We start from the raw sequence: 24,623 nt of genomic DNA on the forward strand, positions 1-24,623 counted from the left end.
GGCTTGATTATGTCAGATGACATCTTATACAGTGCATTAAGGACTTCACTATACTTGCGACTAATAGTTTCCAAGGAGTGACCAAACTTATTCCTTATCTGCCTAAATGATTGTGGACCCCCACATGCCCACAAGAAAATGCCTAGAGCTTCCATAGTACTGACACCCCAGCTTGGAAGCAGACCATAATTTTCCACCAACGTATCATGCAATCGTCTAAAAACAGTACGTCGCATGCGAAACATGTTGAAGCAGTCGTTACTATTCTCCAAAGTTCTCTCAACCCATTGAATACCAGTTTCAACCATTGTTCTTCTAGGAACCTCACTGAAAGGCCTGCCCCAAATGTCTACAGCATATAGAGCAACAAGTAATTCTGCATCTCTGTCATCCATGTCATGATCATTTGTGTGTGCACCAGGGTCACACATCTGCATGCACACAAACAACAACCACATATTCATATGTAACCACAGTTTATAAGCCACATATTAATGTATAAGCACAGTTTACAAGCCACATATTCATGTATCATAGGTGACAGAAAGTTCACAGATTCACATTGTTCACAAGCTTACAACTCTGATTATTGAAATACATGTTCAACTCGAATATTTGGAAAATTGTTTGAAAGGGAAAATGATGCGTACGAAAAGTTTATGTTCTAACACGACAATCCTCATAAAAGTGAAACGACATGACTCATAAAACAGACACAACTAACATAATACTCAACATCAGCCTCTGTTGTCGGACGACCAGCATCTAATTGGACTTTTTAAGATCTATCTCGAAAGCTTTGCGCATCCAAGCGTTCCTTCCTTCTTTTGTCTTCAGTGATGCAAATACATCTCTATACTTTTTCTCAATCAACAGATGAGTGGCAAACAAATGTAGGTCGCTGCCTTCTGGTGATCCATCATCGATCACTTGTTGCAATTGCGCAATAACCTCAACACGAACTGGGTCCGTGTCAGCAGAGGTAATGGACTTGTTAGTGGTCATTGAACGCGACTCAAAAGCCTCCACTAGGCGTTTCATGTACTCTTCCCTCGAATCTTTTTTCTTCTTTGGTTTTGGAGAATCATGTCGCATCTTACGCTTCCCAGTCGCATTTGTGCATGGGTCAGGTGTGTTGTTTTCACCCCCACCTAAAGTGGCTTCCAAATGATCGTCAGATGATGAATTAGCATCCTCGACGCCAGGAACAAGGGTTCTTTCATTTGTGCAGACAATGGGTCCAAACATAACCTTTAGCTCGTCCTCATTCTCTAGGGGGGGTGTTTTGAACATAATACAACCTGGCATTGCCTGCAGCAACATGGTAGTTCCTAGTTTCAGATGGCCAATACTATTGTTAGTCTACAAAAAAAAAGATCTACTTACTTCATTTTGCTTAGCCCACCACTCATCTGGCGCACTGATTGAACCAGTATGAGGGTCTCGACCAAGACCTGTAGCCCTTTCATTAAGAGTTTTCCACTGGGTGAACATTCTCTTCAAGGAGTCCCACCTATTCTTCATTTGATCCCTTGTGTAAGTGCGACCAGTGCGTTCCTTAAACTTTCTTATGAGGTTAGCATACCCTTCGGTGTTTAGGAAATGTTGTGGCCTGTTCCGTGCATTGACCTCTTCTACACAAATTTCTGTGAAAATTTTTGTTGCTCTACTATCCCACTTAGCAATCACTTTGCCAGACTTGTCCATCTAGTGGAAAAAAGTGTAGACGATTGAAAATACGTATTGAAGTGCAGTTACTATGACAAAATATATAACAGGTAAGGGACCATAATAACATAAAGTAGTACCATAAGCAGTCACATTCGTTTGCCATAATTACATATAGAGACTGACGAAATTAAAGTGCTGCTGGACACAAAAGCACAAGGAACACTTAAGAACTGCGCATGAACCAAAAGCCTGATCTATCCCAGTTACCCTAATACCTGACTCTAACATGGTCTAACTTAAACTTCATTATCACTAAACGATGGCATCTGGTCCGAGTCATATTCAAGACCCCAGAAGTTTTCAAAGTGCTCAGCAAAGTCCCAATCCGGACTAAGGTACTCATCAGCTGGGGGTGGTGAGGACAAGGCTGACGGTTCGTAGCTGCTGTGACCAGGGTTGTTTACGTTGTTCACGTTGTCCAAATTCTCTTGCAACACCAGAGAGTCTTGCTCAAGCATGCAAGCAATGTCCTCCAATGCTACACGTAGTTTGGTAGCCTCAAATGAGGTCAACCCGCGTCCTGGACGGATTGTTTCCCGAGCTACGGAAAATATCTTGTCCGCAATCTCTTGCATCCTTCCAATTGCCTTGTCGGCTATGGAGTCTGCTGAATCCATCTGATGTGGATTTAGGTGGTTAGTGAACTAGACATTAGGACAATGTACTTACATCCATGTAATTCTGTGCGTACATAGACAAAAGTAGGGTTCAAGCTACAATCATACAGATACTCAGATAGACAATCTATGAAATAAACCCTGAACCCTAAATAGTACGGATAAAACATATGAATGGTTTCCAGTTAACCGCGAACAACATTTGGTAATATCTTATGTATTCAAATAAAATACATCCCCCCCACAAAAAATTGATGTAGTAGTTGAGCCCTACCATTGAGAATACTTTTGTTATCCTAACTGTGGACTCATTGTTTAGGTGTCGTGAATCTATGAACTAAAAGAAGGCCATCGTTTCACGTTGTTGGAACACTTAAAGCGCATCTATGCTGACAAATAAGTGAACCACAAATTGATATTCACGTTACCTTCGCTGCAGTGGATGTTGGAACCGAAGTCCAAGAATCCCTGTTGATGCGGAAATCTGCAGGACAAATTGGACAAAAATTTCGTTAGTATCTCGAGCGAAACCCGTTGTGATGTACTAAATAGACTGCACATTACGACTTAACCTACGAGGATCAACCGTAAACAATAAGGGAAACGGGGACGAGGCAACCTAAAAACACGAAAACCGGCGGCGGCTGGAGAATAGAGGCTCGGGATGGAGGCGAGCGTACCTGCGAAGACGACGACGTAATGGGGAGAAGCCTTCAGGACGGAGCTGCGACGCCGGTGTGCATGCGGCAACCCTAGCGAAACAGAAACGGTCAAGGGTGCGCCAACCCTAGGCGAACGAGACGCGGCGGGGGAGGAGAATACACGAATGGAGGAGATCGAGGAGGTGTTCGCCCGTACCTGCGAAGCCGTCGGTGTGGGGAGGAGAGGGAGCGACGGCAGCGCGGTGGGTGCGCGAGAACCCTAGCGACGTTTCCCAAGCGTTCGCAAGAAGCCAACTGATGGCCGCTTCTCGGGCACCGTAGGCGGCTGGCTTCTATTCGAAGCGCTGCGAGGAAAAGCCGCCCGAGAAGCTGGCCGTTTGGTTAGAGCTTCAGCTTCTGGCGGCCAGAAGCCGCCCAGAAGCTGAACCAAACGGCACCGAGGTCACAAGGATACAGTGGTGATGGAGGAATGTTTAGAAATTAGTTGTAATGATGAAAAATTACGTAAATGAATAAATAATTTATTTTTGTGATTCTGTAAATGAATGAGTAATTGATTTTCTTGAGTCGTCAAAATTACTGTTAATATAGTTAACGAAATGAAAAAAAACAATGCCCTTAATAAAGTCTGTTAACACTGTAGACATAGAAGACCTAACTTAGAGAACGTTGTTGGAGATAAAAAAATGTATAGGATGAAACTTTTTAAAGAATTTTGTAAAATTTAGAGAATATTTTTTTAGAGGACGAAATTTAGAGCTATTGTTGGAGAGTATAGGAAGACTGCACACACGTAGACCGGCTGGCTTATGGTCAATGTTATTATTGTTAAAAAAAACTTTTGAGCACATAAAAAGCATATAGTAACTAACTTTATTTGCAGAAAAAAAATCGAATTGGTAAAATAGACTGGAGAACTGTAAGACTGTCTCTCGTCTTATGTCTCATTCTACTATTTAACAGTGTAATCTACTGCCGTACAGCGGACAACTTAAAAGTGTGTTTAGCGAAATAATCACGAAAGTACCAGCCGTAGCCGCCGCCCGCCTCGAAGCTTTGGCGGTGGCTCTCCGAGATGTAGCGCGGGGGGAGTTTGACAACTGCCGATGATCGGCTGGTGCACGGCCGGTTTTTGTAACACGTGCCGGGCGCGGCCGTTGCCGCGGCGATCCCGACGGCAGCCCAGCCGCGCGCAGGGAGCCAGAAGAAGCCAGCGGCGCGGCATTGCTGTGCTGGGGCCTGGGCGGATGGAGAGAATCTCGCGCGCTGGCGGAGGAGGCTGAACGCGGCACGAAAAGCTGGGCTTCACGAGGGCGTCCGGTGGTCTTTTCCTATGCTGCCCCCTCTTTGTTTACTCCTCCCCATACCTCCCAGTTGCTGCACAGCTCAAGCTCAAGCTCGTCGTCGTCGACGCCACTCTCTCTCTCTCTCTCTCTCTCCTCTCGTCGGGAACCTCCACAGCACACTGTCCCTCTCTCTCTCTCTCTCTCTCTCTCTGTCTCTCCCGAGGCGGCGACGAAATTATTAGGAAGTGCTTTAACGCTACTAGATTAAACGTGTGGTGGAGCACTGGAGCGTATGCTAATGCGGCTGTCGTCCTCCTGTGATCTCTTGTCTCTCAGTCTCAGGCGACTGGTGCCCAGCAAAATGCAGGGGAAGCGGTCTAAAATACTCTGGGCGGTGACGACATGGCACGCTTGCAAGCACGAGAACGACGGTGGCCAGCCAGATTCGCTCGCCCACTTGTTTTTTTTTTTGGTGTGTGTGTGTGTTCTTCCGAGCTAGCTGTCCTGCATGGGGGCGGCACCGCGGCAGGCAGGACTGGCCCGGGACACGCATCATCACGTCCATTCGTCGTCCAGCCTCGCCCAGATGCTTCCACGCTAGCACTCCCCATGTATATAATGTGGGGCAGCGTCACGTGTGCCGCACGAACCTTTGCCTTTTTTTTCCTGCTCCGGTATGAGTATGTGTACTTCACCTTGTGACAGCGGGTTTTGTTTAAGAATGATGGCGGCGCTGATAGCAGCTTTAGTTTAGCCTAGCTGCTGCATACGCTGAGCACTTCCAGCCATTTGACCAACGGTTCGATGCGAAGAAAAGTAACTAACCGTTGTTATCTGGTGAAAAAAAAATAACCCGAGAGGAAGATAATAAAAAGTTTCCCCACCTTGGTCGAGCTGGAGTGACTCGCATGTGCACGCGCAGTCATCCAGCACAGCAGATCTCTGCTGCTGCCGGCTGGTATCTTTCGATCCTCAGGCAGATGGTCAAGCACGACCTGCATCAAACTGAGAGCTCTGTTCCAGGTTCACAATACTCGCCCACTTGACCTCACTTACAGTGTGGAGAGGAAAAACTGTCGACTGAGCTGAGCATAGCTTCTCGTCGCTCGATTCCTCAGAGTTCTCACTCAAATCCGCCTCAGGAAATTCGGGAAGCTCCCGTCTAGCCATCAGACGTGCTTGTGGCGGGGCGTCGCGCTTTATGCTGGAACACATTTCCCGCCAGGCGCCACCAGCACACACAGCGTCCGTTAATACAGAAGCCCCCGCAAAACAGAAACCAACATTTGGTCCACGTACAAAACCCAGTACCGTTTGTGCTCAGAAGCGGCACTCTTCAAATAAACGGAGAAACATGACAGGAGGTGAGCTGGCGAACTTTACAAGAACTTTTATTTTTTATTTTTCCCACAAGAACCGTATCCGACATTAACTAGATATACACATCAACAGGACAGGACAGGAACGGAACGGGAAGTTCAGCACGACAAATGGCTTTACAATATTTATTCAGCTTCGCAATGGGAAGTCTAGCAGTGCTTTATTCTTATTCCTCGGAGCGAACGAAGTACAAACAGTCGGTGCTCGGCGACAGTAATGAACAAATAAGGTAGTTTGTACATTGGGGATGAATACCGTAAACGATCAATTTGGCAAAAACCACTAGGTAGAAGCGAGCCATACCATCATCTGCGGATTGAGTCAATTAAGCTGCAGTCTGGCCAAAAAGAAGCTTCCGGATCTGCAAGGGTAGGAGCGTTGTGTTAACTTGGTTCTATGAAGATTTCGTGATAAACTAATAATTAATTGCTCATAAAACAGAAGAATGGTTTTCTCCTATAAAAAAAAACTCTACCTGTTTTACAGTAACTAAATGACAAGTTACTGCTAAAAGGTTTTCATACAGGTATATTGAAAAAATGAGATGGCCAAAGGTACCTCTGGCAATTTCTTGCGGAAAACAACTTCCAGTCTGGCGTCAAGTGTACTCTCAAACACAATCTTTCCATCTCGAGAAGCCAAGACAATACCTCCAGAGCTGAATAAACAGATACTTTTAGAATATAACATTGGAATTATGGCCAAGATTGAGTTGAAAAGCTAGCCACAAACTATTGGAAACAGACTATATTCAGAATTATAGCAGCAATCCAAATCTCATGAAGATACATAGATATATGTATCTCAAGCACATAAAGAACCATCCGGAGCATCAAATTGAACAAAAGATGTTTTTTTATGTAGTAAAAAGATCTGGGAAGGGGGGAAACTATGCTTTTCCAAGTTCCATCACTACACAAAGGTAGATATGTCTTGATGCAAGACATGTCAGCATAGTAGTCTCTTGCAATACCACGGTATTGCCCATATATTTGGCTTTGCTAAAGAAAGTAACTTTACTGTTGAAAATAGGACGGTAAGCCTAGCAACAATACCAGATTTAAGCGTAGTCATATGTCAATTCAAATGTAATATGAACAACTATGTGCCAATTCTACCATGGACTGATATGCAGAAGACTATTGTAGCATGTCGACCAGCAGCAGCGATAGGCAACCAAGAGTCCAAGAATAATCAAATAATACCCCAGTCCCCAAACAAGCAACCAGTGGCATAACAAACATTACCAAAACTGGCCGTGAGCATCATGATGGCTTGGGGCAGGTGGTAGGTACACATCATGGTCAACAAATATCTCTGGTTCATGGACATCTGCTTTTGATGCATACTCGTGCTTTGCTGAATGCAGTACTGATTCCACATGATGGTGATCTTCCTTGCGGCAACGGAGCAATACAGCTGGCTCTTTCAAACGGAGCAAGCCCTGAATTTGATCAAACAAACTGTCTAATTGATGTTTGACAATAATGGGAAGCAGCATGCAGAAAGTACTGATATGGCACATAGCATATTTGGCCCTATTGAGCATTTGACATCAGATCAGCCAAATCTAGGAAAAATGACAAATAGCATATTGTGCTATAGTTTGCCTTAGTTGAAATTTAAGATTAGAGCATGCATTAATATACATAAATTTTATTTGTTTAGTAACTTTAGATATCGACTTGTAGATTTTTTTTCTAAAAAAAGAACATTGAAATGTGTGTATGATGTTTTGTCCTAACCTGAACAATTAGATCTTTCAAAAGGTTCTTGTATTCATGGTGGTTGTGGCTGACAAGGAGGAGTTCCTTCATCGCATCGTCTTTCATTTTGTTTACTAGATCATCCTGAGCTTGAAGAACTTTGATGCGAGAAGCATTCAACTGCATAGAGTACTCACTGTTAACGAGCAAACAGAACCTTGTTAGATAACAGGTTTGAAAAATCATAAACATTGATGTAACATGACATAATGGTATGCCTCGAAGATAAAGCAAATCATGATGGCATATTTTGGATGTCAGAAGTTGCAGTGGCATATTTCACTATAGCAGCATGGTTCCAATTCACCCTAAACACTACAGCTAAACTAAGATGCCATTACTATAAATCAATATCCAGTTAATTTTGTGTTGTATTTACTAAGGAAGAAACTCTTTTTTCCATTGAGACATATCCAGTTTCCCATGACCTTTTACAGTGTTAAGATCTGTCTTTGCGTCTTTCATCCGCAGCATATTCCTTTCAACTTTTGTTGTCATACAGCAACAACCTCCTGACTATATAACACCTACTGACTACTAAAATTCCCAAATAAAATGTTCAGCCAACTTATCTAGCATCTACCTCCTCTGACCACAACCATATATTCATGTAGGTTTGTTTATCCTAAGTCAATTCCTTTTACCTTTGACTACCAATACCTAAAACTTTAAAAGACCATCAACATTTTAAAAGGATAGGGCAGAGGGTTTCTCTCTATGCTGACGATATAGTGCTGTTCTTACATCCTTGCGCTGAGGAATTACTGCTGGTCAAAGAAATCTTAGGGTCTTTGATGAATCCTCTAACTTGGTTACAAACATTGGAAAGAGTTCAGTCACTCCCATCAGATGTGAGCTTCGTGATTTGGAAATTATACAACAGGTGCTACCTTGCAATGTGCAACACTTCCCTTGTAAGTGTCTTGGTATGCCATTGTCGTTAGGAAACTTACAAAGAGTGACTTCTATCCGCTCATTGATAAGATAGCTGAACGGCTCCCTGGTTGGAAGGCTACCCTTATTAATTCTGCTGGTAGAGTGACGCTGGTAAAATCGGTCCTAACAGCTATCCCAATTTATCACCTCATTGCTATTCAGTGTCCCAAGTGGGTAATCAAAGCAGTTGATAAGATTAGACGGGGGGTTCTTGTGGAAGGGAAGGAAAGACATTAGAGGAGGTCACTGCCTAGTTGGATGGCAAAGAGTATGTCGCCCACGCGAGCTTGATGGGCTTGGAATACACAATCTGGAGGTTTTGGGGTGGTCTTAGGTCGTGTTTGGTTTGGAGTCAAAATAGGATGGGATAGGGTCATTCCTAATTTAGGGGCAGGGTCATTCTTAAGAGTCACTACTGTTTTTGTTTGGTTGAAGGGATAAACTTGGATGGAACCAACCAAGTTTTTGTTTGGATGGTGGTTTTGTCACTTGTTGGGAGGCAACACGATTTTTCAGCACCGCGACAGGGGCGGGGGCGACTTCATCCGCTTGTTTTTTGGGGACGGTGCCGCCACCGAAAAATGGTCTGGGGTTCAACTCGCCCCTGCTTGACCCTCATCCAAACATGACTGATACTGTGTCCGCCTCGTTCCGTCCCTCTTTGTCCATTCAACCAAACGCACCCTAAATATGAGATGGTTATGGATGCAAAAAAACTCGGTCATAATTGGGCAGGGCTAAATATTCAGGTTCATCCTTGTGCGACATCCATGTTTGCAGCTTCAGTTCCAACAGTGGTGGGTAATGGAGCAGCGACATTGTTTTGGTTGGATCATTGGCTGCATGGCAAATCTTTACTTGACCTAGCCCCAAACCTGGTTTCTTCAGTACCTAATCGTATTATGAGGGTTCGTAAAGTTCGAGATGCCCTTGCTTATAATCAATGGGTCAACGATGTTAGAGGTGACTTGTCTCTACAAGCTTTCTATGAATTCTTTTTGTGCTGGGATTTGATGCAAGGGTGTCAACTTTACCCTGAAATTCATGATCAACATATATGGTTCCCTTCTACAGCTGGTACTTACTCGTCCAAGTCAGCTTATGATCGCTTCTTTGTGGGGGCAGGCGGTTGCGTTTGAGCCAGCTGCTTGCATTTGGAAGACTTGAGCGCCCCCTAAGTGCAAGTTTTTCTTATGGTTGCCTCCTTGAATCATTGTTAGATAGCGGATCGTCTGGCGCGCCGAGAATAGTATAGACACTAAGGGGGCGTTTGGCGAAGCTCCCATAGTTCCACTCCCAGCGAGAATCACTCTCACGTAGCCAAACGGCAAAAAAGTGAACTGCTCCATGGTGTGAGTGGAGTGAATCTAGTCACCATTTTATACTAGAGAGTATGAGCCAAAGAAAAACTTCTTCCTGCCGCTCTCAACCTGCTCCCCACTCTCCAACCCCCAGGAATCACTTTACACACTATTTGCCAAACAATTTTCACTAGATAGATTCACTTCTACTAAAGAATCATTCGGAATCACTCTATCAAAGAATCAGCTCTCGGAGCTAGAGAATCAAGGAGCAGAGCTCTACCAAACGAGCCCTAAGATAGGGATGGTGATATGTATCGCAGGATTGTCAGAACCACACTACACATACAATCTCAAGTGACTCTAAAGACAGGTCAGAGATCATCCTTGGATTTGAGATCAAATAGCAGGGATTAGATGTGGCTCGTACCAACCGTACAATAGAAAAAAGCTGCACTGGCAGCAGTGTCATTATGCAGAGAAAGAGGCACACTGACAGTGTCTTCACCTTCTCTTTGAATTTGGATGTCAACATTGTTCCTTTGCGCGACTAATTGCTTCGTCTACAAAGCAGGAGAGGGGAAGTTGCTAGATGTGTCCATGTCTTCGGTGAAGGGGATTTGAGTGCTGGCTGCTGGGATACCGGCAGCAAAGCGGAGAGCCAAAAGCAAGGCACTTCTGCCATGAAGCTATAAATGATTCGTGCATACCTCTAGGAACCGGGCACTAGTTGTAGCAACATTGCAGCATTAGCAAGGTGAGTGTTAGCACTCATGTACTTTATCCTCTACCTGATGCCTTAACCATTCGTGATATGGATGGTGTGCCTTCCTATGATGAATGTATTACTGAAACTGAGGAGCCTGCTCTTCCGATGGTGTAGCTGAATATATTGATAATTTCTGGTATTGTGATAGTCTGATAGATAGTTATTAGATGTTCCTTGCTGCAATGTGACTCCAAGTCTCCAACTAAGCGTCATTGTACAAAATGTTAGAATTAAGAAATCGATATAACTATCTGAAGTTTTGTGTTCATGTATGAGGACAAACTCGGCACTTTATCTTCAGAACATACGTTAAATGGAACTATTAGCTATAATGTGTGCTTTTCTTTTGACAAATATATTTGTTTGTAACTTTGTATGTCTCTTTTTTAAAGAAATCTCATAATCTCATAGGATCCTGATGCTACGATATGATCCTATGATCCAATACTGCCTAGGATCCCAGACCTTGCCACCTTGCAACGAGTATAATGATGCTCTAGTGTGCAATCCAGCTCAATGACATATTTTCTGATGCTAATGTAGCATGTTACATGTTGTGAACATTCTCAACACGAAATGCATTTCATGGCAACGACATCATATTCCATGGCAATTACTGTTTATCGAAGAGGTGAACAAATTCATAGAATTGAAGTCTTACATTTTCTTCCGTACTTCAACCTGCTTCTCTTTGCGTTCATACTCTTGTCTAATCTTCTTTTTCTCAGCTTCAACAAGCTGCAGCTTCTCAATGTTGAATTCCTGTAAGTTTTTAAACAAAATAAATTAAAATTGAGGACACATAGAAAAATGGTCATTAACAAGTATGCACATAAAAAAATAAGTGAAATTGTCTGTCCGATCAAATCACATTTGAATTTGTGTATGCAAGCTGTTAGCGTAACTGTAATTGTCTTGTAATGGGCCTTGACCCAATTACTCTGATATTAATATACTCCCAACCAACTCTAGGGTGAGGGTTTTATTCTGCCAACACTAAATATACTCTGTGTATGCCTTTTTACATATGAATACAGTGTTTATATCTAATACAAAATCAGAAGAAAAGGAAGCAATAAATAAACATAATGCATAAAAGGAGGACAAAAACACTAAAAATTGTCAACTGAATAAAATGTTTACTCAAAAGTCAAACCACATTACATCTAATGCAGGCTAGATACAAACATGAATCTATGTGTGCTATTCAAATATGAATCAAGTGTTTGGATTGCACATTGAGTCCTCTTGGTCAGTTTCAGACAACGCCTGCACAACAATAACCTTATACATTCGCATGAAACAATTAATAGGCATATTTAAATACAGTAGACCCGATCATGGGCCACCCAACCTGACCAACACGATCTGACCTGACCCAAGCCAACCAAGTCGATACTACGGGCAGGCACAAGCCATCCTTTTTTACTCAAAGAAAATGCCGGGTCAGGCCCAGTTTTCAACCTGCAGTCCGACCAGATGGCCCAAATATAAAAATAGAATAGAAAAAAATATCATACACCTACGATCCCACATGCAGCCCAGGAATAGCCGAATAACAGAAGCCCATCAATACCACATGTATGCCACCCATACCGTGCACAACCCTCTGGCCCAAATCAGCCTCTTATAATATCTCTCGTCTCCACCAGCCACCCCCGCCTCCTGTCTCGTCCTCTCGTAATCTCATTTGTCCCATCCTCCAGCCACTAGTCGTCAAGCACGCTGTCAGGGCCTAAGGAGACCCACGGAGGGGCTGCGGCAGCAGCAGCCATGGGCCCTCCAAGGGGGATTAGATAAGGATAGTTAGAGATAAGATTAGAAGATTAGTTGAGATTATCTAGGAAGGTTATCAGTTAGTAGTTGTTGAGAGTTTTAAGGAGATAAAGATTTCTAGTTAGATAGGGGCGGCCAGCTGACCTATTTATGTAATCAATAGATGAGAAATAAAGTAGGCAAGAATTAGAAGGGAGAAACCCTCCTCTTGCTCGGCCGTGGGCAGAGGCCCCCGGCCGACGTTCCTGTCCATCGATACCCCTCTCCAATCCCTCACCGATCTAGCGACCATACCACACGCCCAGTGCCAGACAAGCTCGAACAGTCAAAAGGTGGTAGGAGCACTGTGTCCACCACAAGGAGCTCTACATCCGCTGCCCGTCTCCCCAGCCACTCCAGATCCCATTGTCGTCAGGCACCATGCAGGGCCAATGACAAGCAGAGTAGAGACCACTGGCAGGACCAGGCCACCATGGAGCACAAGACACACTGGATCCAGCCGTTCGCCACTGCGCCCTCGCCCAGTCTTCGTTGTGTCATCAGGCCATGCCGCGGGTGGCCTTGGGACACTTCTTTAGGTTCTAGTCGGGCCACCGACGAGCTTGGGCCATAGCAAAAGTGGACAATTATTTTTAGCATGGCACAAATCTGGCCAGACCTGAGCCATGATCAGGTCTGAGATAAAGTTCAGAGTAAATTTAAGCTAGATATAAATAATAATGCAGACAATGCTACTATTTTAATGATAACCCTAAATCCCTGCCATGTTTTGATGACATATATTATAGTTAGTAATTAACTCATATTATACTTTCACCCAAATGCATAAACATGTCTAATGATCAAGGAAAACGTGGGTGTGAAAATAGCAATAAAAACAAGTGGATATCTATATTTAGTGCAAAGAAATCAATACATGACTCACGCACTTCAACATGACTATTGCTCCACAAAGTCAAACATTACCGCAGCACATGTATATCCAGAGAGCACACTACTCCCATCGCCTCAACCCAAATATAGCACGTGAAGTGCATCTTTTCTTGTATTGTTCGGTTTTTATGATCTTCAAGATTAAACCATGCATGCTAATTTTTTATAACTCCATGCCAATCTACACTAACAAATGTGCTTTTATGGAAACATTTCTACAAGATAGGCCTAGCAATGTGGTTTTCATATAGGCAAACTTTGATAGTTTTAGACATTATTAGTCAAGATTTTGCACGTTTGGCAGGCTGAATTCTAGTTCACCAAACAAAAGGTTTTGGCAATAGCCTATCCCACGCCGCTTAGAACCATCTAGGCATCTACCAATGCAGGTTGAGCACAATGGTCCAACATATTCTACTATACTCTAGCAGATTGAGTAAATTAATCATACATGTACGAGATCTCATACATTGAATTCAATCAGTAGTTCAGTATACTTTGTCCACAAGTAGGCAGCAAAGGCAAACATGAAAAGACAAGAATGTGCACGATGGTAGAAGCCCTCCCACAAGTAAATCTGTTGGCAACTGTCTAGTACACTAGCAATTCATCTAGCAAGCACCCAAAATTTGTATCTGTCAGACTGCATCTTCCAGTACAGTTACTTAACTGTCCATTTCACACTACAGCGAGAAACCAAAAAGGCACCTTAAACGGTGATCCATGGTTAATGGCATAGGTAACTATGTACAGCATACATAAGTTGTGATTAGTTGTTTGAAACTTATGATATCAGGGGTTATACTCTTATTTCTGGAAAGCTATTTGAAGCCGAACTTGTAGAACCAAGGCAGAAGAAACATGGGGCATTGAGGCCATTCGCTTTGAAACCTAACTCATAGAATTAGTCTAGACAACAAATGGAGTGATTTAGCTTAAGCTCCAATTTAGCTTCTAGGACCATCTAGAAGGCTGTGAATCACGTTTTCAGCTTAAGCTCCAATTTTCTTTCCAGAACCATCAGGAAGCTTGTGAACCATTTGTGAGCTCCGAAAACCACCTCGTCTGACTACAGTTATACAGGAGCCCTAGAATTCAGTCAGTCGGTAGAGAATGGCGTGAATTGTCTGAGCGCACTTCCAAATACCAGGTCAAAGCTTGGAGAGTTGGAAGCACAAAACCTCCGCGATCTAGAAGTTCTACAATGTCCACCACCCACCGTGATCGGCACAAGCTTAAAGCCTTGCAGCCGCCAGCCGCTAATCCAACTCCAAGCTCTCCTCGATCTGCCTCGTAACTGGGGATCTTTGTCGCTTGGGACTACGGATCTCGTGCACAATAAGTGAAACACCAAGTGAAAAAACAATCGAGCGTCTAAGGCGGGTGCTCCCAGATGCTTCGGGGTCATGGAGCGCGCCAGCCACATCGGGCAGCTGAAAGTACAGAGGCAACCATCTAGGGGCTTCTGGAAGCTTCTAGGAGGGTGAGGAAGCGGCAGCGAAGGAAAACTGACCTCCTCGGCGGAGACGGAGATCTCGTTGGCCTTCTCGTCGGCCTCCTGGCGGATGAACCGCACCATCTGCTGGATCTGCTTGGCTACATCGGCGTCATTCATCTTGGCGGCGGCGGATCCGACGGGCCTTCCGGCAGCTCTGCTCGCTCCGGCGACCGCCGCGCGAGGGTGGAAATGCTGGAGCCGGGACAGCCGGACAGGTAGAGGAGGCAGGCAATTGGGAGTCCACGGGATCGGGAATGGTCGAGCTGGAGGTCGTGGGGCTAGTCCAGCCGCGGGAGCAACGTGATCGGGTTGGCTCTGTGGTTGCCGTTGATTGTCTGTATGTGCTATCATTATTTCGTGAACCCGGTCCATGGATCTGTGATTTGCAATTCTGCTTTCTAAATCAGATTTACTATCAAAAAATAAAATTCCAACTAAAAAGGTATAAAAGCTGAATAATTTTTTAAAATCTATATAATCCTCTGATTCAATCTAGAATATTCTCTTATCTCAATTTTTTTTTAGATTCATGGCATCCTAAATATTTTGAACCTGAGTTACCAAACTACTTAAGTTTTTGGTTACTCTGTGTCCAATCCTAGGAATCAATTTTGAAACTCCAACCTTACCCGGTAAACCGTGTAGTCTTATTAATTTTCTATTGAAAAAGTTTTATCAATCCTCTGCTACTTATGTTTTCACAGTACAGTTTGTTCATTGTTAGAATGTTGTTTCATTTTTAAATATGAGTAAATTTGTCCGCAGCAGAGGTAACTGGTGTAGGCTATCATCCTCGAGTAGAAACTTTGTGTGTTTAGTGTGAACTCAGGGTTGCCAACTATTGTGTAGACCCGAGGACTTGCGCAATATAAAGGTCCCCATATCTGATGATGACTACCATGAGGTCTCACTGTTCAGTCACGTTCAAGCAATATCTACTAGCCAAACAATATGCTACTGAATTCCTCAAACAGCATTAGGTACGCTTCTTAGACCTTGATCCGTTGAGCAGGTTCCCATTTCCGATGATTCTATTAACAGGAAATCCTGAACGAATTTAGTGAGACATTTCTTCTTCTTATGCTGACGTATAAAAAATCTTTAGACATCCGAGTCCACTTGGTAGGACATAGAAAAGAAGAAGGCGAACAACCATTACCGAATTCGGCTCTTTGCCGAGTGTTTTTTTCGGGCACTCGGCAAAGAAACTATTTGTTGAGTGCCAAACAAAAAATCCTCGATAAAAAAGACATTCGGCAAAAAAAATCTTTGTCGAGTGTTTTTTGACATTCGGTAAATAGCTTTTTTGCCGAGTGTTTTATTTTGGACACTAGGCAAAGAGCTTTTTTGGCGAGTGTTTTTTTTTCCAACACTAAACAAAGACAATTTAAAAATCATATTTTAAAGCAGTAAATTATTTCAAACGAAAAAATTTCAACTACAAACTTATATAGCTCATCAAGATGTACAATTTATATTTTGATCATTTCTTCATATGACAAAATAGAAGTAAATTTATTTATAAAACCTATCTCTCGTAATTTATGAAACTACAAGAGAGATGTACAAGATTTGTGAATAATGTTAGAACCATCATGCGAGATGAACAAATGACCAAACAACCAAAATAAACTTTGTAAATCTTGAGAAGTTATAGAATTTTGTAGTTGACAACGTTTTCATTTGAAGTCATTTTGTCAACGAATTTGAAATTTGAAAACAACCTCGAATGGAAAAACCAACAACATAAAAGCTGTAGGTCTTGAAAAGTTATGAAACTTTGTAGTTGACAATGTTTTGGTTTTAAATCATCTTATCATGCAAAACCATGTTTAAATTTTTCAAACTACCTCGGATGGAAAAACCACCAAAATAAAAGTTGTAGGCCTTGAAATGTAATCAAACTCTGTAATTGATAATTCTTTGATTTGAAATTATCTTATCATAGAAAAATTCGTGTGGAGTTTTTAAATTTAAAATTCAAATTTTGTAAACAACCTTGAATGTAGAAATTATAAAAATAAAACTTGTAGATTTTAAAAAGTTATGCAACTATCGTTGACCAACTTGAGGCCAAGTAGGCCAAGCTTGAAGTACGTGACCAACTTGTGAATAATGTTATAATTTAGGACGGAGAGAGTATTTATAAATTATCTTCCAGTCAAGGAGTAGGCTCATCTAAAATCGCCAAATTAGATTGGCATTTATCACAATGCTCCTTGTGACAACTAAGGCCTTGATGGGGTGTTTGTTTGAGATTATAATTTGTTTGTTTAGGATTATAATTTGTATAGATCCAACAAAAAAACTAATATTTATTTCGAAATTTGTTAGATTATATAATTTGAGTAGATTATAATCCCAAACAAACACTCCCTGATTCTACATCAAAGCTATCTAGGGTGACAATAGACTCTAAATTGTACACTATAAAATTTAAGATCAGATTGATTAGAATTGGACTCTATACTCATTTATTTTTAAACTAAAATTATTTTAGAGCCATAACAATTTGTAAAAAAAATAGATCACGATCCCTAAAGCTATCGCATTAATAATTATATTTTTATAGAAATATATATGCATGTAGTTTTCCACTAATATTTTTTCACCAAATCATATATATTTATTTATAGAGAGAGGAGGAGCAAGAGTAGTATTACTTTGGTTCTTAAATATTTATCATGTATTAGTTTATTTTTGAAATAAAACACGATAAATAAAAGAAGCGAGGGAGTATAAGAGCATCTCTAACTCCAAAGACTCTTTATTTGACTTTAATTTGTCTCTTCATAAAGATTAAATTGTATATATAATATTTTATTCCAACAAACTTTCCAAAATACAAGTTAGCTTAGCTAACGAGAGTTAGAGCAACTCCAAGAGAATATGTATATGGTTTTGTAAAGATAAATTTAGCTAATATTAAAAGAAAATTGTATCCAATAGACTCTGTAAACGACTCTTCAAATTTAGTGACTCTCTATTTCTCCATCTTCGCTCTCCATTTTTGGATAGCCTGCTTCACTCTCTATTCAGTCCGTAGATTTACCGAGTCCGTTGGATTAGCCTACACTTTTTCTCTAAAATCTATTTTAGAGAGTAGCTAAATCAGTAAATTTGGCTAGTTTTTTAGCTAATCTCTTGGAGTTGCTCTTACTAGCCAAATTTAGCTAGTGTGGGAGTCAATTTAGAGAGCTAGATAGTTTAACAAATTAAATAACTAATCTATTGGAAAGCTATTTTGTTATTAAGTAGGTAAAATTTAGCTTGTCAATTTATTTAACTAGTTTTCGAGATGTTCTAAGAGTACTTAGAGCAACTCCAATAGTTATGTAAACAACTCCCTAAATATAAATTTAAGAAGTTTTTAGGGCAAACTCTTCTCCAACAGTTATGAACCTCGTTGGGATTCCCTACATTTACGAACCCAATTTCATCCCTACATTTACGAAAACCAATTTCATCCCTACATTTACGAACCTCGTTGGGACTCCCTAAATCAATGTTGGTTCTAAATCCATCACGAAAACCATATTTCGGCCACCGTTTTGTGTTGTCCCACTGTCCCATTGACTACAAACCTATCTCCAGTGTCATGTGTTGTCTTCATGTCGTCGTCGCGATCTTCTGGTCTTCCATCGACAACTTCGACCTAACAAGACATTATGGAAGATTGTTGTGCTAGCTCAATTAAAAATAGAAGATAGATCGCGAAAACCATATTTCGGCCACCGTTTTGTGTCGTCCCACCGTCCCATTGACCACAAATCTATCTCTAGTGTCATGTGTTGTCTTCATGCCGTCGCCGCGACCTTCTGGTCTTCCATCGAAAACTTCAACCTTCCAAGAAATTATGGAAGGTTGTTGATGTGCTAGCTCAATTAAAAATAGAAAGCATGCTCACTCACTTTTTTGTTGACATGGACAATTTTAAAAATTAGCAACCAATAAATAGAGAACTGTTGGAGGACACATATTTTTCTACTCCTTAAAGTGATTTAGCAACTTCTTAAATCTGTAATTTATGGTGCTAAATTTATATAACTATTGGAGATGCTTTTATAGTATTAGACTATTACCGCCAATGATGCCATGGCGCCCAGGCTTTCGTGCGTGCGTGACTGCGTGTACAGAAGTGGAGAAGCTTCCTTCCTCGGGCCTGCGGCCTGCGGGGCCCGCGATGGCGGCACCCACCACGTCACCAACGTGACTGGTGTTGTAATACTCAGTGGTAACGAGATTGAGACAAATGACAGAGACAATCACTGTTTGTATTCCACAGATCATTACACTTATATACAAGTGAAGGGGTGTATCCCAAGGGGTGTGTCCCTTGGAGAAAACTGTCGCACCCCTTGGATTGATCACATATGTAATATTTTGTAACACTCCCCCTTGATCAATCCAACTTCATTTGATGATCTGTCAGCTGTTCTTTCAAGATCTTATCTCCTCAAAAACCCTGTGGGAAAAATAAGGAGTACACAATGTCTTTTGGATTATGAGTAAAACTCATATTAAACTTCCAAAAGAAAAATATGCTTGTAATCATCATGCATAAAAACCCCTGTGGGGAAAAGTTAATGATGAAGCATATAGCTTAGTTGATATTACCTCGTTAAAAACTTTGGATGAGAAAACCTTAACAAGGCAAAACTCATACAAAGAAAAGAGTGTAATATGATGGTACAAAATAGGTCAAATATCACGGAGAATTTCTCCCCCTGAATCTTGCAATCACTTAAGTCTTCTCATACCAATCCCCTCAACACATTTCTGAAACGTGGAGTATGGTAGAGATTTTGTGAATAGATCAGCAAGATTATCACAAGACTTTGTTTGCAAGATGTTAATATTTCCATTTTTCTGTTTCCATCTGAACAACACAAGCTCAATTATCCTTATAGATAATTGTCGGTGGTTCAATTGAACCATGGTACGACATTGTTCTCCAATGGACCTCTAGCCCAAAGAACAATAATATGTCTATAGCCATCATCTCAAAAACCCCCATGGGGAAAATAAATGATGAGACATATAACTCAGGCTAATATTTCTCCAAGATAATCTAATTAGAAAATCTGAGAAATCAACATATTAGCCGAGTCTCCTTAAAAACCCAATAGGAAAATAAGGAGAGTAGTCATACTCTATTGTTGATCCATTTGAACTCTAAGGAGATAAACTCGTCACCTAGTTCAAATACAACAATAACTATGTCATAATGTATCATCCTCGAAAACCTCTGTAGGAAAATAGATGATACGACATAGGCCTTGTGTTGATGTTGCCTCGTTAAAAACTTTGAATGAGAAACCCAAACAGGGGGAAAACTCATGCAAAGAAAAGAGTACAACATGATGCAGAAACAAGTTCTTCAGATCAAGAGAAAACTCCCCCTGATCTTTACAAATCACTAAGTCATCCCATACCTGCTCTCAAACACATCTAAAATGTGGAGTAAGTAGAGACTTAGTTCGTAACTTGTTTTTCATCTAAACAACACAAAGTAATATTATCTCCATAGATAATAAGGTCAATGATATAAAATCATGACCACCACATACCTTCAGTATGTAGTATATCATTCTGTACAATCCCACGAAGTGTACTATAGAATGATTAGTGTAAGTGACCATTAATCTCTGTTGATTAACATTTATCAAACAGTAGGTCCAACTTACCAGAAGTATGTCATTGATCTTGTACCTGGGGATCTTCTATAGATATCCAAGATCAATATATCCAAACATAAGGAGAGCATGAGTACATCTAGAGATCATAACTCGATCTCATGTGTTGTTAGCTAGCAAATCATTGCAAAGCAATATCCGGCCGGATGCTCTTGCAAGATACAATAGCACATCTCATGATCTGAAAGAATCAAATGACTATGATTCCATTATATTGAATTTCTTCAATATACGTTGGATATAGACAACTTTGTATCCAAGATAATCAAGATAGTTTAGTTTGAATTGAAAAACTCTTTCAATTCATATCCTCTATCTCGAACTCCGTCGATAAGTAATGTATGTTTATAAATATGCTGCACACATTTATACTAAACATATCATTCTTCGTGTATCCCTTCAGAAGGAAGGATTCACTAGGTCAAATGTACCATATTTGACCTGGATGCTCTAAGTCACAAAGACTTTCCAAGCATCGCAAATTTGTGATTGATGATTATGTATTTAGAATCCTTCAAGACTCCACAAATACCATAATCCAGTGACCACATAAGCATATGTTGTCACTACATCTATCAACTGCACAGATAGATAATTTACTGCCCATAATATTGTATCGGAATTTTACTACACACGGTAGAAGAGAATTTATAGCATTAAAATAATGCTTGGGTTTGCGTATAAACCCAGTTGCTACTAGCCATGCTTTCTCACCACCTCATTGTTTTCAAGTCCATGAAAACAAACTTGTATCCACAGTAAGATACCTTGAAGTGAAAATAAGTTAACACTTCTTTCCGGTGAGCAAGGCTATCTCTGCAACATTGTATCACTCAACAAGATCCAGTTTGAGCATGCTCGTGCTCTGCTATGGCCATAGTCTTTTGGATCACTTGGAGTGCATATACAATTGCTGAGATGTATGTGTCGACACTTGTAGCTTTTAAATAACACAATTCTCCAGTTGACATAAAGTCATTTTTATGTACCCTTATGATTCCTCGTGAAATCCCAAAACGAGAATCAAGGGCTTCCGATAACCTAGCCTCATCAGTGCGCACTGAGCTAGGTTGTGAATGTCCTCCATTCACAGGATAATCAATATCCTTTAGGTGTCCACCAACACTAGGTTGGTTACCAACGAATAGATAGTCTGCATTTACTATCTCAGAAGGTCTAGCCTTCAGCTGCTTGCAAGCATCTTAATCCCAATTTGTGACCATACTTCTCCCCCTCTTATTTACAACAACGTTGTAATAGGGAGTTAAATGGTTTTCTATGTAACCACTCTTTCTGGCACTTCCTCATAGGATTAATTTGAGTGACACCTCATAGTAAATGCACATGGCAGTTAATTTGCAACTTCTTGCAAAACATTCGAACCCAAAGGTTCAGTTTTAGTACGTGATCCTGAGTCTGAATGCTTACTGCATTCATTATAATTTCCTGGCATTTTTTTTTGGTACTTGAAATCTCCCCCTAATGCCTGGAAAAGCTCATGATTCAAGCAAGCGTACGGGCCGTAAATAGATTCTCGTGAAGAGATTCTAAAACTTAATGATCGACGGAGAAGGAACTCTCACAAAGATCCCCAGCTTTCTGTGTGCCCATATATGTACGTTGCAGTGGTGAGATTGGGAACATACCCAATGTACGCATGGGAAATCTTTCACGGATTCCCACGTACTAAAAACCATAGGGGAACTTGTACATGCAGTACATGCAGTTAATCACAAGTCAGGAGCGTGCAAAACTTCCTGACTCCAACCATAACCAGTTGGAAATGACAATTCATTACTGATGGTTATTAATGATCTGAAATTTTCGAATCTATCACAGATTCATCATATCCTTTATGGATATCATTCTGAATACCAAGACAAACAATCACCATTGTAAGCACATTTGGTAAATTCAGTAGTGTGGAGGCTAATGTGCTCAAGCTTGAGACATTATTGCTTAATGGACATGTGTTGTCCGAAGGACACACTTGAGGTCATCATATAGATGCACCAAAGAACCATATAAAGCATTCGATGTCCATACAATCTCTGTAATGGACCACACTCGTTCCTTTGAAACAATTCAAAGAACTTAACCAATTCAGATCAGATTTTAAGATAAGAGGGACTTAAAATCTCATTTCCGATGATACTCATCAAGTATCCATCTTATGGGAAAAACATGACCAATAGAATTGTTCATAACTTTTCATTTCATCCCAACAATGGGATGACCAATTCAATCTTACCCAGCATGGTAAGTATCATCACTTGAAAAGTTATAACATATGCAACACATTGTATGGGAGGATGTATGTAGAATACAGTCCATAAGAAATGTTTCTGAGAAACATATGCAATATCCATCACTATCACCTTGTGTTTCCACATGATAGAAATTATATGGATATCTCTATAATATGGTAAGATAACAATTAGGATATATCAACGCATCCTTGATACATCCTCTCAATACCAAAGGGGGTATGATAATAACATATCATGATATCGCTTGAAGCGATAGTCAAAATATTCTTTCCTCTTTCCAAAGGAATATGAGAATATTTTGTTTCCCCACTTATAGAGTTTGTGGATAAATTCTCCACATTGCATGTTTCTTCCTCAATTGGAAGAATCCCTGTACAAGTTTGCACAACTCAAATCAATGAGTCTTCAACTCCCTTGAGGAGTTTGTTCAACTCTAATCGATGAGCTTGTTCAACTCAAATCACATGAGTGATCAACTCCAATCGATGAGTTTGTTTAACTCAAATTCATATGAGTTTTTACACTCAAATCACATGAGTGTGTTCAACTCACACCGCATGAGTTGAACTTATCACAACATCAATTATGAGATTATACCAAATCTCATGCATCATTTAAATATTACTCAAAAGCAAATCATCTAACAAAATGGTCTTCTCTTAGAAAAAGAAGTGTTGTTACATGATTAGTCCAAATCATGAATTACACAACTAACCACTGTTATCATGTCAGATGGAAGATTGAAGTACACTTCATATCTTAGCTTTCATGAGTAGTATCCATCTATTGGTATTTCATATACAAGATTAGATGCTTAGGCATACAACACTATACCACGTATAGTGTAATGACAAAAGAGTTTGTCATACTCATTGCCCTTTCCTTTTTAATGTGCTTGTATATTTGCTTTCAAGCAAAATATATGAATACAAAGTGTTAGTCTACAACATAATGTAGACACATACTCATAAGTCCACAAGTCTTATGATTTTCTTTGGTATTCATTTTGGGCTTGCACATCATGCCACAAAAGCACATTAGTTCTTTTCATAAGAACCACAAGAGAAAGGGAGCATCTCACTTCCTCCAAAATAAAGAAGTGAATCCCCATATTATGCAAAGATGAAATGAACATATCCAATGAACATTAAGGATAATTAAGCCCATTAGGCGAGTTCATCAAACTCTATTAAATAATTATCCTCCAAATGGTTTAACCATTTTCATTTGTTGTTGCAACTTTGCCGCAAAATATAACATATCTTTATATGTTGGAGAATTCCAGGTATCACATAAAGTGTACCAAAGATTTTTGAAAATTGGTGTACACAACGTAGATAATCTCCATGTAATGAAACAATGGAGTAGATCTCCCAGTAGTGGGCAAAACTTTTGCTGCCTGAAAGCATGGTCTCTGGGCTGATATATTCAAGGAACATACCGCAGCCAATGCTTAGGACTCCACTACCCTGTGCTTGACCAAAATTTCAAAAATAAAATGGAAATCACCATAAAGGTGAATAACCAACATCACATCTCCAACATATCTACTTGGGAGAACACATAGGTAATCATCATGACCATATGATGTAGACCTCTTACTGATGGGCAAATAACCTTTTGCTGTCTAAAAGCTTGGTCTCAGGGCAAATAAATTCCAAGAACTTATTGCAGCCAAAGCCTAGATCTCCATCATGTGTTGAATAATCCCAAGTTCGAGATATGTGTCATATTTTGCAAGAATTCATCGTTTAATTAAGTAGAACTTAATTAAAAGAATTCTTTTAGCAGTCACCATGACTGCAGCGTCCAGCCTGGCTCCATAGCCCGCGACGCCTGCGTGGTCCGTGATCTTTTTGGATAGCACGTATAGGTAATCATCTCGAAAGATGTAGACCTCATAGTGATAGGCATTTCAAATGCGGCCTAAAGCACGGTCTCTGGGCTACTAAACTCTATAAAGAATTTAGCGCAGCCAGTGCTTAGGACTCCATCACCCTAT

General features: G+C 40.7%; 3 protein-coding genes across 3 annotated transcripts; all 3 read right to left on the minus strand.

The window, feature by feature from the left end:
* Window positions 1–656: 656 nt before the first annotated feature.
* Window positions 657–4,727, minus strand: LOC103651401 (L10-interacting MYB domain-containing protein-like). Its single transcript, XM_035966445.1, has 5 exons — window positions 3,207–4,727; window positions 3,029–3,100; window positions 2,777–2,832; window positions 1,387–1,707; window positions 657–1,311 (listed from the first exon to the last, which is right to left on the minus strand). The coding sequence occupies exons 4-5, from the start codon at window positions 1,705–1,707 to the stop codon at window positions 766–768; spliced, it is 867 nt and encodes a 288-aa protein (XP_035822338.1). The 5' UTR covers window positions 2,777–2,832; window positions 3,029–3,100; window positions 3,207–4,727; the 3' UTR covers window positions 657–765.
* On the minus strand, window positions 1,774–4,609 carry LOC100381638 (uncharacterized). The gene is made up of 4 exons (NM_001174453.1): window positions 3,207–4,609; window positions 3,029–3,100; window positions 2,777–2,832; window positions 1,774–2,348 (listed from the first exon to the last, which is right to left on the minus strand). The coding sequence occupies exon 4, from the start codon at window positions 2,346–2,348 to the stop codon at window positions 1,968–1,970; it is 381 nt and encodes a 126-aa protein (NP_001167924.1). The 5' UTR covers window positions 2,777–2,832; window positions 3,029–3,100; window positions 3,207–4,609; the 3' UTR covers window positions 1,774–1,967.
* Window positions 4,728–5,627: 900 nt separating the features above from the next.
* LOC103651402 (V-type proton ATPase subunit E-like) lies at window positions 5,628–14,993 on the minus strand. Its single transcript, NM_001320692.2, has 6 exons — window positions 14,671–14,993; window positions 11,110–11,210; window positions 7,422–7,578; window positions 6,924–7,120; window positions 6,235–6,334; window positions 5,628–6,037 (listed from the first exon to the last, which is right to left on the minus strand). The coding sequence occupies exons 1-6, from the start codon at window positions 14,770–14,772 to the stop codon at window positions 6,002–6,004; spliced, it is 693 nt and encodes a 230-aa protein (NP_001307621.1). The 5' UTR covers window positions 14,773–14,993; the 3' UTR covers window positions 5,628–6,001.
* Between the last annotated feature and the right edge of the window lie 9,630 nt (window positions 14,994–24,623).

This window comes from Zea mays, chromosome 3 (assembly GCF_902167145.1).
Source record: "Zea mays cultivar B73 chromosome 3, Zm-B73-REFERENCE-NAM-5.0, whole genome shotgun sequence".
Taxonomy (NCBI): domain Eukaryota; kingdom Viridiplantae; phylum Streptophyta; class Magnoliopsida; order Poales; family Poaceae; genus Zea; species Zea mays.

Bases quoted from the DNA above. Each gene is read 5' to 3' on its own strand.
- LOC100381638 (NM_001174453.1), bottom strand. From the start codon at position 2,348: ATGGATTCAGCAGACTCCATAGCCGACAAGGCAATTGGAAGGATGCAA.
- LOC103651402 (NM_001320692.2), bottom strand. From the start codon at position 14,772: ATGAATGACGCCGATGTAGCCAAGCAGATCCAGCAGATGGTGCGGTTC. The intron at 11,211-14,670 runs GTCAGTTTTCCT...AAAAACTTACAG, and splicing joins TCTCCGTCTCCGCCGAGGAG to GAATTCAACATTGAGAAGCT. The intron at 7,579-11,109 runs GTAAGACTTCAA...GCTCGTTAACAG, and splicing joins GTTGAAGTACGGAAGAAAAT to TGAGTACTCTATGCAGTTGA.
- LOC103651401 (XM_035966445.1), bottom strand. From the start codon at position 1,707: ATGGACAAGTCTGGCAAAGTGATTGCTAAGTGGGATAGTAGAGCAACA. The intron at 1,312-1,386 runs GTAAGTAGATCT...ATGTTGCTGCAG, and splicing joins GGTGGGCTAAGCAAAATGAA to GCAATGCCAGGTTGTATTAT.